This window comes from Amphiura filiformis, chromosome 1 (assembly GCF_039555335.1).
Source record: "Amphiura filiformis chromosome 1, Afil_fr2py, whole genome shotgun sequence".
In the NCBI taxonomy this organism is placed as follows: Eukaryota; Metazoa; Echinodermata; class Ophiuroidea; order Amphilepidida; family Amphiuridae; genus Amphiura; species Amphiura filiformis.
This window is the reverse complement of record NC_092628.1, coordinates 99,279,872-99,297,618: the sequence shown is the minus strand read 5'-3', so window position 1 is coordinate 99,297,618 and position 17,747 is coordinate 99,279,872. Positions and strand designations below refer to the sequence as shown.

General features: G+C 35.2%; 1 protein-coding gene across 1 annotated transcript in view; it reads left to right on the top strand.

The window, feature by feature from the left end:
• LOC140159878 (conopressin/neurophysin-like) overlaps nucleotides 1–6,981 on the top strand; it is a 46,925-nt gene extending 39,944 nt beyond the window's left edge. Inside the window, 3 exon segments of the mRNA XM_072183218.1 lie at nucleotides 3,560–3,707; nucleotides 3,710–3,766; nucleotides 5,744–6,981. Coding sequence (XP_072039319.1) covers nucleotides 3,560–3,707; nucleotides 3,710–3,766; nucleotides 5,744–5,895 — 357 coding nt within the window. The 3' untranslated portion in view covers nucleotides 5,896–6,981.
• Nucleotides 6,982–17,747: the final 10,766 nt, after the last annotated feature.

Here is a 17,747-nt window from a genome sequence, read left to right as displayed (position 1 = left end):
ATATGTAACCTACTTTCGTAGATTAGATATTCCCAGCAAACACAAAAACGGTTTAAAAACATTTTAAATAAGTTATATTTTGGCTTTTGGTTTAGGTAAAAATGTTTTAATAACATTAAAATGTCGGGTTATATAAAGGTCATGATAACGTTTTAAAACGTTTTGTATGAAAACACACTACAACAATATTTTTAAATGTTTTCACAAAATGTTATTGTAAACTATTTTTGCAAACATTTTTGCCAAATATTGTGTCAATACTTAAATAACATTATGTTAAAATATTTGAGCCCAGCAAACACAGAAATGTTCTTAAAATGTTTTTTTCAAAACCTTTTAATAACATTTAGATGTCGGGTTATATAAAGGTCATGAAAACGTTTTTAAAACATTATTGAAAATATTTTGGGCAAACATTTTTCTCAAAATATTTTTTCAACCCCAAAATAACATTCTGTTTAGAATGTTTTGTATCAAGTTTTCAAGAATGTTTTTGGAATGTCATTAAAACGTTTTTATACCCTTTATATAACCCGACATTTAAACGTTTTCTGTGAAACATTTTTGTTTGCTGAGCAGTAGATTATCAAAAAATGTTTTTTAAGGTTATGAAAACGTTTTATACTCTTAATATACCCTTTATATAACCCGACAAACCTTTTATAACCTTTTGCGAATGCTGTCAAAAATGTTTTGTGTTTGCTGGGTTACAACGGTAAAAAGCGCCCAAATTTATACTAAATTAAACAATTTATTATAATTTTATACAGTTAAGCACATTCATTCATTTTGCCATGTCCTATAATACACATAATGGCCCCTGACCAACGATCGTGTATGTAATACCAAATAAAAAGTCAATTAAGGTTTTGAGTAATCAATTTTGGGAAGTAAAAGTGACGTGTTGTGCCACTAACCATTCTAGTCATTACAACCCGCTTTAAAACATCACTAGATTAGATGTATAACCATAAATGTCATCTCTATTACAAAATTCATGAAAATTGAAACACGTACGATGTATCTAAAAGTTGTTTTCACCATACTTATTGATTGAATAAACGTTCGATAAACCCTGCGTGTTAATGTTGAGATTTAGCGTATGAGGTTTGGAGAGACCGTTTTGTTGCAATGCAGTATAAAAAAATATAATGGCCCAATGGTAAATCCGGCCCTGGTCCCGATTCTACATTAAGTAATAGAAGTCACAGGGCGAAAGGGTTTCAATTTGGTGGTTACATACACAGGTACAGAAAAAACATCCAGCGCAGATAGTGGAATACGTAATGGTCCAGAGCATATTAAGAAGGTTTCAATATTAGACATATTATTTGAAAAGAAAATTGAACAGACACGACAGAAGTGGATATCGGAAGAAGTATTCCACAGATTGCAACACTGGAAAATACTGAAACTATTCAAATGCAATTGCAAAAAGTAACGCCGCAGCGGTTACAAACACGCCTATTAACCGAATTCACAATATTTGAACACATTAAGAAAGGTGGTTTATGTTCGCGCATTTTGATACCCATTCGCCCAATTTTGTTCAGTATTAAAAACACAGCAGTGTTTTATTAATGAATTCAAAAGTTGCACTTACAGAGATCAATAGTTATTGTGGCATATAAAACTCAACATTTAACCAAATCAATACGATTTACTTTTAAACTTTTAAATTCGGGTGTTTTTTTTTTTCTTTTAAAATACTGATGTGTTGATAATATTGAACGAAATAATTCAGCGAATGTTGTAAATGCAGTTAATAGATCTGAAACTATATATGCGTATTTGTAACGGCTGCATGAAGTCCGTATATTATTTTTACCCAATCTAAAGATTCTATCCAAGTAACGATGATCCAAGTTCGTAGAAAAATGCTTCTTTAGCAAAAGTTGCACATACGACGGAATTTGTTAAAGTCCCAATTCTTGTTAGCTAAGCAATTAGTTCTAAATGACTCTCGTCTTGGAGGAATGAGTCCGTTCACGTTATTATTGTTTTTCTTTATACTCGTCCCTTCTTCAAGTGAATTTGTAAGTGAAATTGAAGGCTTATTAAACACATTAAAAACGTGACTTTAATTGAAAAACAGTGAAATATCTGTCGATTACTAACACTTCTGTTCCTAAAGACTGCAAGGCATGGACCGTTTTCTCTAGACACCATGCCCGTGATTAAAAAGGGAATGCAATTTGTATATCAGGAATTGCAAAATCGAGATCAAGACTTAAATGCTATAAAAGGGGGTTACCATGGTACCCAGTATCTTGTGTTTTGTTTCATATATATTTCTAATTGCCTAACCTGTTTGTTTTGATGCATTAATTGAGAATACATTGGTGCGTTAATAGTGATAATTCGATTCGTTTGGGAACCCTCCCTTGGGTATTTAACGGAAGTGAGGAAAATAACATCATGAAAACGATAAAACTATACGATCTTTAAAACTTCCCTGTAAACGCAATTATATACATGCAATTAACCAATACGTTTCAAAAGTTAAACAAACAAGTTTAAAAGCGTCTACATGCTGTTGTTTGACATGTCGCTTGTAAGTCTGTTGGTAATCATTCTATGAGAAAAATCCATGACTATGTTTGCACCGCTTAAATGCTAAATTGTATACGTTTTCTAACAGTATGCTATAAGCTGTTGGTACTTCTATCGCAAAAGATATCAATATATATTTTAGTTCCAAACTACGTATCTTTTACAAGTGAATAACAATAATGTACTCCTCGCCTTTTGACCAAAGGCCCTATACATGGATCAAAGGATTAAAATGTTCAATATAAATTGTTATTATTTACTTGAGGCTTTCAATATGACCTGTGTATTTTGCAACCTAGTCACCTTACTAAAATGATCATATAAATCATTCTGCAACCGGTCTTATTGATCATAATTAAAATAATTTTAGTGCAGTGATAGCGCCATCTATTGTGTTCAGTGTATTTAAGGTTATTCAAAAAACCAAAATATTTTTGGGCTTTGAACACTTAAAGCCGCAAACCCGGCAGGGCTGAGGCCGCCGACTTCCAAAGTAAAGACTTGCATCTAATATTCTTTAGGCCATGCCCTTCAGGGGCTAATTTATAGCGTATGCTTGATCACTATTGTTTCTTTGAAGCATTGCGGGGCAACCTTGATGGCTATTGTTTCTTTTTAGTTTTTTGTAGTTTGCCTTGCTTTTCCAGCCTCATCCTCCGCCACACCTCCGGGATTCTTTAACTTTTCAATTTATTAATTTTTTTAAATTTTATTGCGTCAAAGTAGCTTAAGACCGTTTATATACGGTATAAATTCAATAACAACAGATGCCGGTATCACAGCACTAAAATGATTCATATCATCACTTTAAGATCAGTTTTAGAAGTTAATTGAGAGGATTGTCTTAGAGATTTTTAAACGTTTAAAACACACTTACATCCCACAAACCGATAGTCCGTTTTTCACGCCAAGTGTATAATTATAAAGTCTGTTTTGTTTCGTATTTTAGTGAGACTTGGATTTATCGATTTGGATAAAGATATTTCTTGTATTTATTTTTCTGCAGTGTCAATCATGTGGACCAGATGGCTCAGGACAATGCGTGGGAACATCGATATGTTGCGGGGATTCATTTGGATGTTATATGGGAACACCTGAAACCTTAATTTGTGAGAAAGAAAAAGAACTTTCATCACCATGTAGACCTCAAGGGAAAACTGTCTTGCTGTAGCACAAGGACAATGTGTCGCTAATAGTATTTGTTGCAATTCAAGTAAGTTCATTCTTCATGCTTCACACACATGATGGCTATCACCGTATGCATGATATAACAGCAATGTCGGATTCAAAATAATCTGAAGCGATCCATTCCTGGTCGTAGGTACACGTACAACACGCCACATGTATTTTATGTGGTGTGTGTGTAACACATTTGCGCGAGTTTTGATCTGCTTTTGTGTGGTTTGGTTAGACGCGAAGACCATGTCTCTGCAGTGGAGTAAATTCAATCTGGAACGACTCAGGCAATGTGGATATACGCAAATAATTATTATTCGGGAGTGTAGCCTTATCCATTAATTTGACAGCTGTTAGTTGTCCACAATAATGAGCTTTGTCGATCGCTCATATGCCTCAAGTATTGCTTCCTCTAGAGACACATTTTCACTGTGTAGCTGTACTTGCGGAGCTGATAAAAGTATACGGGATAAAGTAACTACGTAATGGGCTATCCTATCTGCATTTGTTTATCCCCGTTGTTCTGTTTTGCACCTATATGTTTCAATACACATTTCTCCTTTCTTTTCCCACTTCCGCTTCTTTATTCTCCACTAAATCATCATCACCTTATCTACGGCGAACAAATCATTTTCTATTCTTATTAATGACGTTTATTTGACCATTTTTGCTTTAGATCCATGTTTTGCATCTTAGGGCAATGCTTAATAAACATGTTAAGCTCTTAGCAACAATTTATTCATGTCGGCAAATGTTTTATTCCTGTCGGAATCAAATTTGGGATTGCCAAAGTCGCGGTGATGACTAAATCATATTTGTTTTATCGTTTCATGAAGATTTCATCCATAGTACCCCCGGGATAGTACCCCTGTATTTTACTCCAACACAATGTCAATTCCATCTAGCCCACTCCTGAATCAATTTTGAGTCGAGAATAAAAGTCATGTTGCATTGACCATGTTTTTACTCATCCAGTTATTTGACATTGATTTAACTTGACGCTTATTACTTTATTTTGCTCTAGATCTTCACAATACTAGGGCAAAGTTTCATATAAATGACACTACCCAAAGGGAGATGACATTCACATACTCAAAAGTAATCATGTAATTTGTGCAATGGCCTTTATTAGAGTTTGTCCCATTCATATTTGTTTTTCGCTTTCGTATAAATTTAGTTTTTATATCAGATAGACAACACGCATTTAGTGTATTCAAATACATTTTTAATCATTTTATTCAGCATCATGTTTTTTTACTACACTGACAAAATGTCTGAAAGAAAATGGACCTTCCTGATTATGTTTTCAAATTGTCACTTTTAAAGTCTTTTAACACATTTAGCTTTAACTCACAGATCGTAGCCTCTGAATGGGAGAACAATTCTGTTATCACTGTTGTTTGATGTGATCATTTATTAATTTTTCTAACAAAACATTATAAAATGTTCAATTCTAGACCTGAATAATACCAACAGCTATCACACTAATAACCTGTATATATACATATATTTTGTAGCCATTTTTAACATAGATTTTCGTTTCTATATCAAATTATTCATCTTTATCTGCGTTTTTGTGGTAATTTTTATTCTATAAATTGTACGTTTGTGGGCAAATTGAGGGCGCTATTTACACAAATCTTAAAAAATGGGTTTTTTTTAATTCCCCTGTCACTTGTTAATTTTTTCCTGATGATCTAATACCATTATACAAGTGTCTATCCCTTGTAAAGATGCAAACAAGATTTAAGACAAATAGCGCCCTCATTGTTCAACTTTTCTTAAAAATGGCTGTTTTTACATGCCATCAAACAACCGTACAGACGTATTGTCCTCTATGCAACTGTAATTCAAATTATTAAGATAATTATGTTGATACAATATTACTTGTTGCGTTGCTGTTTGTGTTGTTGTCACTGTCTGCATTAATAATGATGCATGCTTTCAAAACGATCTATCCTGCACGTTCTTTTATCGCATTAAAGCAAATGGTTCAATTTGTTTTCATTTATAGGAAGTTGTGCGGAAGATCTATCGTGTGCAAGCCTTGGAATTCCAATGAGAACGTCTTCTGAAGAAAGGTCATCAGCAGGCAATGGTTTCAAGAGAAATATTCAAGACAGATTGAAAAGTAAACTCCTGGAGGTATTACTCCGCCAACCTTGATTGTACACAAACTGTTCGTTTGCTTACACAATGAAGCTTTTACCAAATCCCGCGTCACCCAAAGCAGACAACAACTTCTTCCCGCTGCAGTTTTGATTATTTGGATATTTCACACACATTAAGGATGGATAAAATGAGATACTTGCACACACACATCATTGTCCCGACAAGCTCAGGGACTATTTTTTTTCATTTGAAACTACGGTGCTGTTGTCAGTATGTGGATTACCAATTTGCGGTGTTGTTGTTAAATGCAAATGAGCCATATTTTCATTGTAAAGTTATTTGGGTAGAATATTCATTGTGCAACTGGGGATAGTAATACATATTTGAAAGTATCATTATGTAGGTGTGTTTTTAATTTTGGAATTTGTTTTAAACTGTTTTGCCACTTCCTGATTTACTGTGCTATTACGATTTATAAATAATTTCGTTACATATATCTGTAATTTCCTTCTTCAATTTGAAGTCAAAGTGAAAGCTTGATTACGTTAGATGAAGTGCCGGGCATATCCCACCCGGAAAAATATGGGTGTGTTATACTATAACACGTGTACTTATACAGACCAACTCTGCATGTGGTATGCCTTTAGGATAGTAAAGAACACAATACGAAATCACAGAATTGTTATTTTGAGTGTAATATACGTTTGTCATTGAGCGTTTTAGGCGAGACGTAACCTTTGAACTTAAGAGAGTAAAACGTGACCTTTAAATATTACAGTGTGTGAACTTTTACCTTTAGAGCAATGAATGTACGTGTGTTTATGAAAACAAAAGTGAAGAGATATTCTATGTTTAAAATCATTTATTAGTGATCGGTGATAACACGAGTATACAACTGACATAAATAGCTTGGTTTGATAGGTGTAAAGTCTATGAAATTCACGAGTTTTAAAGCTAAATAGTTTTAGATCTGTCTCCAAAATGACGGTTCTCTGCACGGAATACATTCTTTCGCTGTCTCTATATAAATGTATCTTTCTCTGTTCCGTTGTTTTCTTTATGTTGTATATACCCTTATATAATAGCTAACAAATGTACAAGATGGTATGTTTGAAGACTTGCTGTCAAAATTACAATGTACACGACGTGTGTTTGCATGAAAATGTGTTAACATTTGTTGATTAGATTAGCAATAGCAGCAATCCTTGTGTAGCACATTTGATAGCATAATACCTTTAGTAATGAGATATGAGCATAAACCCGATGTAATAAATATCTCACCTGTTGCCCTTCATTGAAATAGACGTTTAGAACGGATGACGTGTCCGGAAGACGTATTACTCACTTGATGATGTCTCCTTACTGTCATTTTCACTAGATGTGGAAACACTTATTTTAATCTTTCCACCTCTTATTTAGAATATTTCAGTTAGATAATGTACACGAACTTCTTGACAAGTCCATGTATTTTCATTAGGACTAAAAGATGCGGTAAGTTCATGTGAATTGAAACAGATTGGATAAAGCAGGTCGTGCGGTTTCTACGTTATAAGTGGTGATATTTTTATTGTTTTCTTCTTTTTATACAATTTAAAAACTTAAATGGCCCTTCTTTACATTTTCTGATGCCTTTATTTTCCTTTTTAAGAGCACACTAAAACTATAGCAAGGGTATTTTCAGTCAAAAGGTCAAATACCACATTAGTATCCATTGTATTAATATAAAGAAAATTTACATAGCTAATTTGGATAAAGATAATAGATACTCATTTTAAGATTTTAATGTATCGGGCCGGTTAACTTGATATTAACATTATTTTACAAAGGTAATTAACAATTTAATTCAAATGTAAGTAAAATGTCAGCTACCTTAGTACTCAGGACAATTTACCTAATGTCATTTACCGACAGGGGTACTTATCAATTAAAAAATATGAAATGTTTTCGAAGAGCAAATATCTATATGTAAGTCGTATTGCAAGATAACATGAACTGAGCGAAATGTTACACGTGTAAATTAGATTTATAAATAAATATCTTGTCATTCCAATGCAACTGCAATGAGGTACGTTCGCTCAAATATATTTATGGTGACGACGAAATGTTCAATATGCTGTGAGTCAAATGTAATCTATAGTTTTACCCGCAATCAATGGAGAAGGCTTTATTGCATGCCATACAACTAAATCCTACTATTATCACCATCACAAGTAGCCATTGTTTTCATTAATTGGTGATCAACCAGCCTTCGCTAAAATTTAACAATAAATTCACAATATTGATAACAAATAACTGAGAAGAGTTCCTAATGAATTTAGTTCACGTCCCCTAAAGGAGAATTGTTTTCAGAAAATATGTACCACTTTACATCGACACCGTCAAAATGTCATTGATTGTTATCAGTAATTTGGTTATGTCATGCATGTGATCTTTCTAAAAGGTATATACAAATACTATCTGTAAGTCACGTAAAGCTAATCAAGTAAAAGGGCTTTTTTTCCATAAGTAAGCAGAGTCATTATTGACGGAATCAACAGTTAAGTCGGTTTAGGGGATAATATCGGCCCATTTATTTTTGATAGTATTTCAGAAATCACAGGTGAATTAAGGTGAATGTAAAATCACGTTTATGTTTAGGAAATTTCATTCTTTACATTTAAGAGTGAGAGCGAGTGCATTGAGTACTGAACTATGGTGCTAGTCGTGATGCGGTTTTAAACTAGTAATAGCCAAATAAACTGCCACTAATTTAAACTGTACCCGGCAGCCAACCTCGATCATCTCAGTAATTGTTGTGTGTTTAAATGTTTTCCATTCTAGAAATACAGTTTTATGAATTATTAGACAACGTGCTTGTAGTTGATCAAAATCAAATGTTGCTCAAATTATTCTTCTATGCGCAAAAGCTTAAAACACTGCTAGAATTTGTAAAAACACAATGACTGACTCTAAAATTTAGAAACAGTCTTTTATACGTAGAAAGATCAAATTAATATGAAATTTATTTCAGTATCTCAACGTGTGCATTTTCAACCTATTAATATTAAAATGAACAAATGTATACGTTTTGTACAAAAGAGAATGTGTAATATATTTCATTATGGTTTACTTGTTTGGATTTGTCTTGTTAATGTAAATAAAAAGAAAATTGGCAGAAAATGTGTTCGTTCCGTGTTTGTTTTATGCAATATGAATTGATCTTCATTGGCGTTAAAGTCATCTTTTATTATGTCATGTTCCATTTTTAAAAAAGGTGTCACAGACCTTTTATGACAGGTGTGTTATAATATGTCCTTGCTGATGACGACATATAGCGGGAAATGTTTTTAACTAAATTGGTAAAACATACAGGTGTCAACACTGCATATAAATAGACAGATAAATGCCAATGAGCAAAATGCTTTTAATCTTTAACAAAAAAAGTATAATAAAAATTCAAAGTAAGTAAAATCACTTAGTAACTTGATACCAGATTGAATATAGGTTTGCATTATGTGTGGTCCTTAAGAGACTCCCTATCCAAAAGACCCCTTATTTTTCCTATTTGCCCCCCCAAATAATCCTTTTAAAAACAATACCATCACCAATACCCTTTTTGAAAATTTTACACGATTTTTTTAATAACATTTTCCACCGAAATATTACTTTTTCACAATCCTACTTAAAAGGATACTAATAATTAAACATTTTGGAATTTTGCTTGACAAAACCAAGTAAATACTCACTACAATATTTCGTCCTACTCACAGGTGGACCTCATCAGGTATGACTGATATGATCATCTGATCCACTTTCCCGGCAAACACGTACAAGTGTTCCTTTGTCTCTTTTGCAGACTCGGTAACTGAAGTCCGCAAAAGAGACTAAGGAACACCGGAAACCACTCAAACTTGTTTGCCGGGAAAGTGGATCAGATGACCATATCAGTCATACCTGATGAAGTCCTCCGATGAGTAGGACGAAATATTGTAGTGAGTATTCACTTGGTTTTGTCAAGCAAAAATCCAAAATGTTTATTTACTGAACAAACCGGATGAATCTATTCAACGAAATACTAATAATTAATTTAGTCGTTGGATGTTTTAACACAGACAAAAAGAAAACATAAAACAAAAAACAAAAAGACAACAACAATAATAACAATATTTCCTTGCAGAACATATGCAAAGACCAAAATCCACTTAAGTCTGCCATTGGGAAATTCTTTTTTAAGGTGGCTGTGTACTCTCAGACATGCATGTAGTAAAAGTGCAATAACTTTGTAATTATTCGCGCAAAACATATAAAAGTATACATTTTTATGAAGGCAAGACATCAATAAATCTTAATATAAATACAGATTTGGGGTAAAAACAACAATTTTGAAGAAAATCACAAAAAAGTGAGTTTTTGGCAATATTTGTTAGGTACATCATAACAAAAAACACTCCTTCCAAAATATTTTATTTTGTTTTTAGCTCAATCTTGAGGCTCCATTCCAAAAACGATTTTTTATTTTTTGATATTGGCCTTATTTTTTGAGATATTGACCATATAAGGCATCAAAATGAACTTTTTAAAATTCAAAAACGCCTATTTGCACAAAATGATGCCCAAAATCGGAAATAGACCAAAATATAAAAAAATGAGAAAACCGTTTCTTGAGTCGATCATGCTTTTTACGATGATCATATTTGCTTACCTATAGATGCTGTATTCATTGAGTTATCGTGTACCTAAATCGTCATTTTACCGAGAAAATGAACATTGAAATAATGGCCGTTGAAGTTTAAAGTGGTCACATTTTGCACTTTCATCGAATCTCACAGGAGAATGCGACAGTTTTCGTTTTTGTAACTTATATTACGTGAACATCGGGTAAATCCACAGCCCCTTGAGAAGTTTGAGCGAAATCCATTCATAACTTGATATTTAAATCGGGGAAAGAACTTGAAAAAACCCACATTTCATCAGCTAAAACGGAGCCATTTGACCACTAGGTTTTTGTGAAATCAGTGCTTCCGTGGTGTTTCCATAAGATGCGCCGCGCATGCAGATAAGATAAAAATATTTTGATAGTGTTTAAGTGTATTACCAATCCCGTGGATTAAAAAGATGTATAGAGTGCCATATCTACGGATTGTAGTTTAATAGCTACATTACAATAATCGTTCATTTTCATACTTGGGTTAAAATTCCAGAATGCTCCTATTCTTTTCAAAGTGGAATCAAATTCTCCATCTTGATAATTTATTACCCGAAAATGTTGCAATGTTTAACACTGTAAATAATTTTACAATAGGATTTTATTGGATTTTGGGTAAGTTGTTCCATCAGACATTGCGCTTCGAATGAAAACATAATTGTCATGCTTCATACCACTCTGCCCTGGTAGGACTCACTAGGATACCTGTTTCTTTCAGTGAACCCCAGTAGACCCCACCCATTATTAGCATTTGAAAGACCTCCAATCGTGAACATTAGACCGAAAGACCAAAGTTGCGACGTCATGTGCATGTCACTTTATTATTCGAGTCCCCCGGGGTCGGCATATCCTAGTCTATATTATGAAGAGCTTATTTCCAAACCGTGTTAAGTCCACAAAAACATGTGTCTGATTTACATGTGATGTTGGTATGGGTTGTGATGCTATAGGTAATATAATTTCAGTTTCCTGATTTGTATGGCTTCCCTCACTAGACGTGGGTACTCCATGTCTTCTCTTTCAAGCATTTTTACATTGTCCCAATCTATGGAATGGCGTGTGTCTGTACTGTGTTCTGTGACCACCGAGGGGTCCTGTTGGGGGCAGTAGGTTTGTGTTCTCTTGTGTTCTCTTAAGCGTTGCCTTGAATGCCCCGGTCCAGTTTGTCCAATATAAGATTTTGGGCAGTCAGTACATTTGATTTGACCATTCACTTGAATATACGACAAAACTTCGGCAAGGATTGCCTAAATTCCTTCATTAGTTTGGAACGGATATTTCGGAAAATCACGATAACTTGACTCTTGACGTCACTATAAGAAAACCCAACAAGCTTAGTGTTATCAGAACCTTACCACAAACAGAGCAAAAACAGCTGTCACTGATCAACAAGAAAGGACTGAAGAAACAGCTCATATTAAGGGTGCTCTTGGTAACTGCGGTCATCATCAATGGGCATTTTACTTGGCCAATAGTCTTGCCACTTGCCACGGAAGCCTCCGAACCTACACCGCCTAGCCAAAAGAGCAAGACTTTTATCACCCCTTTCCTTCATTTACGGACGGCCTCAGAAACTGCAACGCACTCTACGTAATACGTGTTATCAACATCCTTTAAACCACATACCACTTTGAGGAAACTACTTGTTTCACCAAAGGATCCAATCCCGATTGAGCAACGAGCAGGTTGTGTGTACCAAATCAATTGTAGTGACTGCCCAAAATCTTGTATTGGCATTGAAAAGAACACATATCTACTGCCCCAGCAGGACCCCCTCGGCAGACATATGTCATTCCATAAATTGGGACAATGTAAAAGTTCTTGACAGAGAAGACATAGAGTACCAACGCCTAGAGAGGGAAGCCATACAAATCAGGAGACATTCGCCGAAACTCAACCGTGACCTGGGCTTCGAGATCCCGACACTGTACACTTCATTGAAATTGACCTAAGGTCATCTTAGATTAATCGTAAAGTCAACTCCTTCACAACATCTCTGGAGTTCTCCTGATGAGGACGTGCGTCTTCACGTCGAAATATTGAGGTTAGTGCTCAGTTAATTCTGCGTTGAATGATTGTTTAAACTTAAATTGCTGTTTAACTACCAACACGTATGAACATTTCCTGGAACAATAAGCAAGTTAAGAGTCAAATTTATGTGTACTAGCTTGCCGATACAAAGACCCGCGATTTGTTTCTGTCCATTTATTTTGGTAAAACAGAATGTATTCTTTCAGCACCGAACCTTTAACTTTAATGCCAGATAATGATATGATGGTCGCAAAGTTTAAATCCCATGGCAGTATCAATTGCCTTGCAGTTGTGATTGACAGCCAACTCTCTGGCGACGTTACAGTCAGTTTCTTCGTCATAAAGTTACACCGGCAGATTGAAAATTCTTTTCAGTCATTTACTTTTTCTACCAAATAATCTTCGTGCAGCCTTGTTAAAATGTCCAATGTTGCCCAATCTGAGCTAAAGTTCTTAACATAAATGATCGGGTTAGACAATTACGGCTCAATCATGAGTCAAAATCTTAAACCGATTTGGTATATTTATATTTGAGTAATATTAACCCAAAATATTTTATTATACAGCGAGGCCGATAATGTTGAAAAAGAAAATCAAATTTTGTGATTATTATGTTTTAAGAATTTGACCTCAACCCGCATATTATAAGGTCCATTCTCACAAATGGAATTCTCGGTTATTAGCCATTATTTTCAAAAACTTGAATTCCATCTCCGCTTGGGTGTTAGACAAAAGTGCAACTTTACAAGTCTAAATTCGCCTGATGAACACACGAAACTTTTGAAAATTTTATATTAATAGATAAACATTTTAAGGTACTTTGCAAAATAAATAAGTTAACTCCAGAAATGGTCCCTATTATTTTCAATTTTAGCAATGAAGTTATGTCCCAGGTTTTAGAAAAACATTCTGCGTGTTTACACTGAGCGCTCTGTATTTTTACCCGGTATTACCTGGTAACCCACAATCCGATTCAGGCAACAACCAGCACGTTTCTACTGATGCTTTAAAAAGGGTTGTGGTGTGTACCGGAAGTACTGAAAATATTTTCCTGACTCCCAAGCTGCTTTTAAGGTCACGATGTGATACATAAAATGTACATAAAAGAAGTTCAACACACATCCACTGACAAAAATACCGGGTGTCACATCACATGGTCTACCTCATGAGGTGGATCATGGTTGTCGGGTGTCCACACCGCATCACTCTGAACCGATCTGTTTCCTCTGAGCACATTAACCGGTAACACTCTAAACTAAACCACATTACCCGCCAACCGTTCCCCAGTAGACACAAGCAGATTGACGTTACTTAAGTTTGAGTCCGTCAAACAACCAGAAACTTGCATCTGTATTTAATCCTTAGCGTGATAAGTGAAAGGGACTCTCTGTACGCCTTTCTGAGAACAACGACATAAATTTGTGACTCTGCAAAATTCATTTGACAAAACAAAAATTTACATGACCAACTTCTGAGCAAGTTTGCACCATAATGTTTTTTATTTCAACGCATTCATGGAACTTGTATTTCCAAAATGTGTTTTAAACGATACTAAAAGGGTAAATTCTATTGCCGCTTTTATATGGTCTTAATTTTGAAAAAATGTATCTTGTAATTTACGTAACGTAAACACCTTTAAAATGGCAATGCGCCCTCGAAGCTGTGGCATTACAATTAGGTAGGGCGAATACTTACTTAAAACCGATGCCGTGCGGATGAATTTTGGTAATATTACAACAAAAATGACATATAATGAGAGAAAATATACCATTTCGAAGCATCAAAACCAAAAATGTCCTTGGTCAAATTCAGTGATTTTAAAGCAGTCTTTTAAAATGCCACACAAACAAATAGTTCCTCGTCGTATCTTCATGTATCGCTCAGGCCTATACAACCACCCCATAACCACATTCACTGAGAATGGGTCATAAGTTAATGTAACTTGAAATTTACCTTATAGTTTAACTGATGGTCCTAGCAAGAAAAAACCTATTTTAACAAACCCTTCAAAGAGGTCTTTCGAAGCTAAATAATAAACTTTGAAATATTTCGACATACACATTCGCTCTCCTCTTTTTTTCCTTTCCCTCTATTCATTGCATTTTCGCTGTCCTTTCTATTTCAAAATTAATATTCTTGAAATATCTCGGTGTTGACTGTTTAAGCGAAAGGTGGCCGTTAAACTATTTGTTTAAGAGAATTTTTCTTTTGTCAAAACCAGTTTGAAGAAAACTTACTAGTTTTTCTTGCTGACAGTTTCGTCAGTAAGCCACTGACTTTATCAAAGCTTGGTGTTGTTGTGATGATCCAACAGCTGATGACTGGCTGGAAGTTATGTCACTTCCGGTAGCGATGTTAGTCTTGCTAGCAGTCTTCAGAAGAGGATCATACACGTGACTTAGGTTGTAGACCCCCTCGTCTCTGTTCATTACTCCTCGCCCTCTCTTTCTGATCTGAATTGATCCACCATCCCTCACAGCGAACATCTTCATGGAATGGTTAGAACAGTATGCCATCATTACTGCCCCCCTACAGTGTAAACCCCGCCTCTGGAAACGCTATGTAGACGACATTCTATAAATAGTTCAAAAAGACACAGCCGAAACACTGACGGAACACCTGAACCAAGTCGACTCTACCGGTAGTATTAAATTCACGTATGAGGAAGAACAAGACCACCAAATTCCTTTTTTGGACACTCTCATAATCCGCAAACCCGACAATTCAATCAAGCTTATGGTCTACAGAAAAAAAGACCCATACAGTCCAATATCTGTCTTTCACGTCCCATCACCCTCTTCATCAGAAAATGGTAGTTGTGCGCACGTTACTTGTTAGAAAAGACAGAATAGTTACGGAAGCGGTTGATAAAGTCAAAGAGGAATAACACATAAGACAGGCTCTAGCTAAGTGTGGTTATCCCAAATGGACAATTGATAAAGTCAAGAAACAAATGGAAGCTAAACATCAAGGAAAGACAAAGAACAATAAGAGCACAACATCTGATTTTGAACAAAAAAAGTAAAGGTTTGGTGGTGATACCTTACGTAGCGGGAGTGTCGGAAAGAATTAGTAGAACTCTTAAGAAACACGACATCGCGACCGCCATGAGACCCCATACAACGATCTGGAAAATGGTGGTCCATCCAAAAGATAAACAAGATCCGGCCAAAACCCCCAACTGTGTTTATGAAGTTCCTTGTGGAAGTTGTGAGCTAACCTACGTCAGTGAAACCAAAAGAAAGGGAAGCGGAGAAAGCGAGTCAGAGAAAGCGAAAGCTGAAGACTGCTAGCAAGACTAACATCGCTACCGGAAGTGACATAACTTCCCGCCAGTCATCAGCTGTTGGATCGTCACAACAACACCAAGCTTTGATAAACTCAGTGGCTCACTGCCGAAACTGTCAGCAAGAAAAACTAGTAAGTTTTCTTCCTGGTTTTGACAAAAGAAAAACTCTCTTAATTCGTTCATTACCAAACCTGATGAATTTGTTTCAAAAACTATCTGTTTGTTTTTAGTTCTGAAACATAACAATCAAAGGTATTGCTTAAATTTTACTACGCCATTCAGAATTGTACTGCCACCCGATATTAAGGGATGTCACCAACAAAATCAGCTTTAAATATTATGTGCAAAATATCCTTCTGATAACGCTCTTTAAAACGCTCTTTATTCAAGGTCACTGCTTTCGTTGATTGCAAACCCCATTGGATATGGCATTATCAGCTTTTTGGTGACATCTTGTGTATGTGTCAGCTATACATGTCATTGTCTATAGGCCCACTAACGAACCACTGCTGCAAGATTCAGTATAAAGCAGCTATATCTTTGTTTACTTGACACGGCGGCTTTCCTCTTTGTCACTGCTTTCCCAAGTTTCATGCATTTGTCAGTTACCATTTAACAATTCACTCCCGTTAAAGAAAAGGCCGGAAACATTTTTCATGTCAAATATCATCAATTTTGGAATAGCATATGTTATGATGTCTTTTATCCACGACGCGACAATACCAAGGGAGTTAATTTCGGACATTGTGCTTATTATCTGTACCGGTAATTAAATAGACGGCGCCGGGATGGAACTTTGTCGTTTCCGTAAGGCTAAGGAAGAGAGGTGCTTGAGCTATTTGGCGTAAAAAGTATAAATCACTACGGTCAAATTGACCTATTGATATAATGTGCCATAATGTAAATCCGCCCTCGCAAAATTGGAAAATATTTAGCTATGGGCAAAACCCAGACCTTAGAACTTTAATGTAAGAGCAAAAATAAGTATCCATATCCGTCACCAATCTATCCTTACCTCTAAGTTTAATTCCTCATTCAGGTTTTAATTTAAGTTTAATTGACCACCCTACCACTTGGTGGCAGAGCCATGAACAGTGTATTTCGGTTATAAAATGCACTTCTATAAATACGCACGTGAGCCAAGACCAGCAAGCGTGACCAAATCCGCATGCATTGACCATTATACAGAAAAGGATAGCAACTCTGTAGATGAATATCATCAAATTTAAGTGTTAATTAAATAGCAAAATTATTACACATGGGGGGATTCCGCATTTGTAATTTGTTATCAAAAACAACATTTTGAAAGTATTTGACGACGGAAAAAAGTATTCAACGACGGAAACGTTTACATATATAATGTTGTTCTGCCTTTGCATTCCAAATGTATAGGAAGACCACCCGTTATGTAGAATGATAAGTAGAAGGTCACTTCGAGACTTACTGCCTACAAGCTGTTATGGCAGCGCTGAGGTGGTCACGTGTTCTTTGCAATTTATAAACCAAACATATTTTGAACCAGGCAATTGGTTTATTATTATTTCATCGTCTATATTCCTATTACAAATCAATTTATAATAAAAAGAAATGAACTCTGAAGAAAGGTCTGATTATTCTTCCAAAATCTGTTTGATGACAATGACGTACAAGATAATACATTTACAACGCAACATAAGATCTTTTGCCAATGTCATATTACTGCCTAGTTAAAGCGTGAAGCCTAAGTAAAGCCACAAAAGAGGACCCTCGAGACACTTGACGACTCTTACGCTGTACAATCCGTATCCAAATGTCTCACTGTCAACACACTTAACCTAACTCGAAGCACATGAATTTTAATACTTTCAAAGTGCAATAGCATTGTACCTCTTTGTTGATTGATTTTAGGTGGTGTGTTTAAAA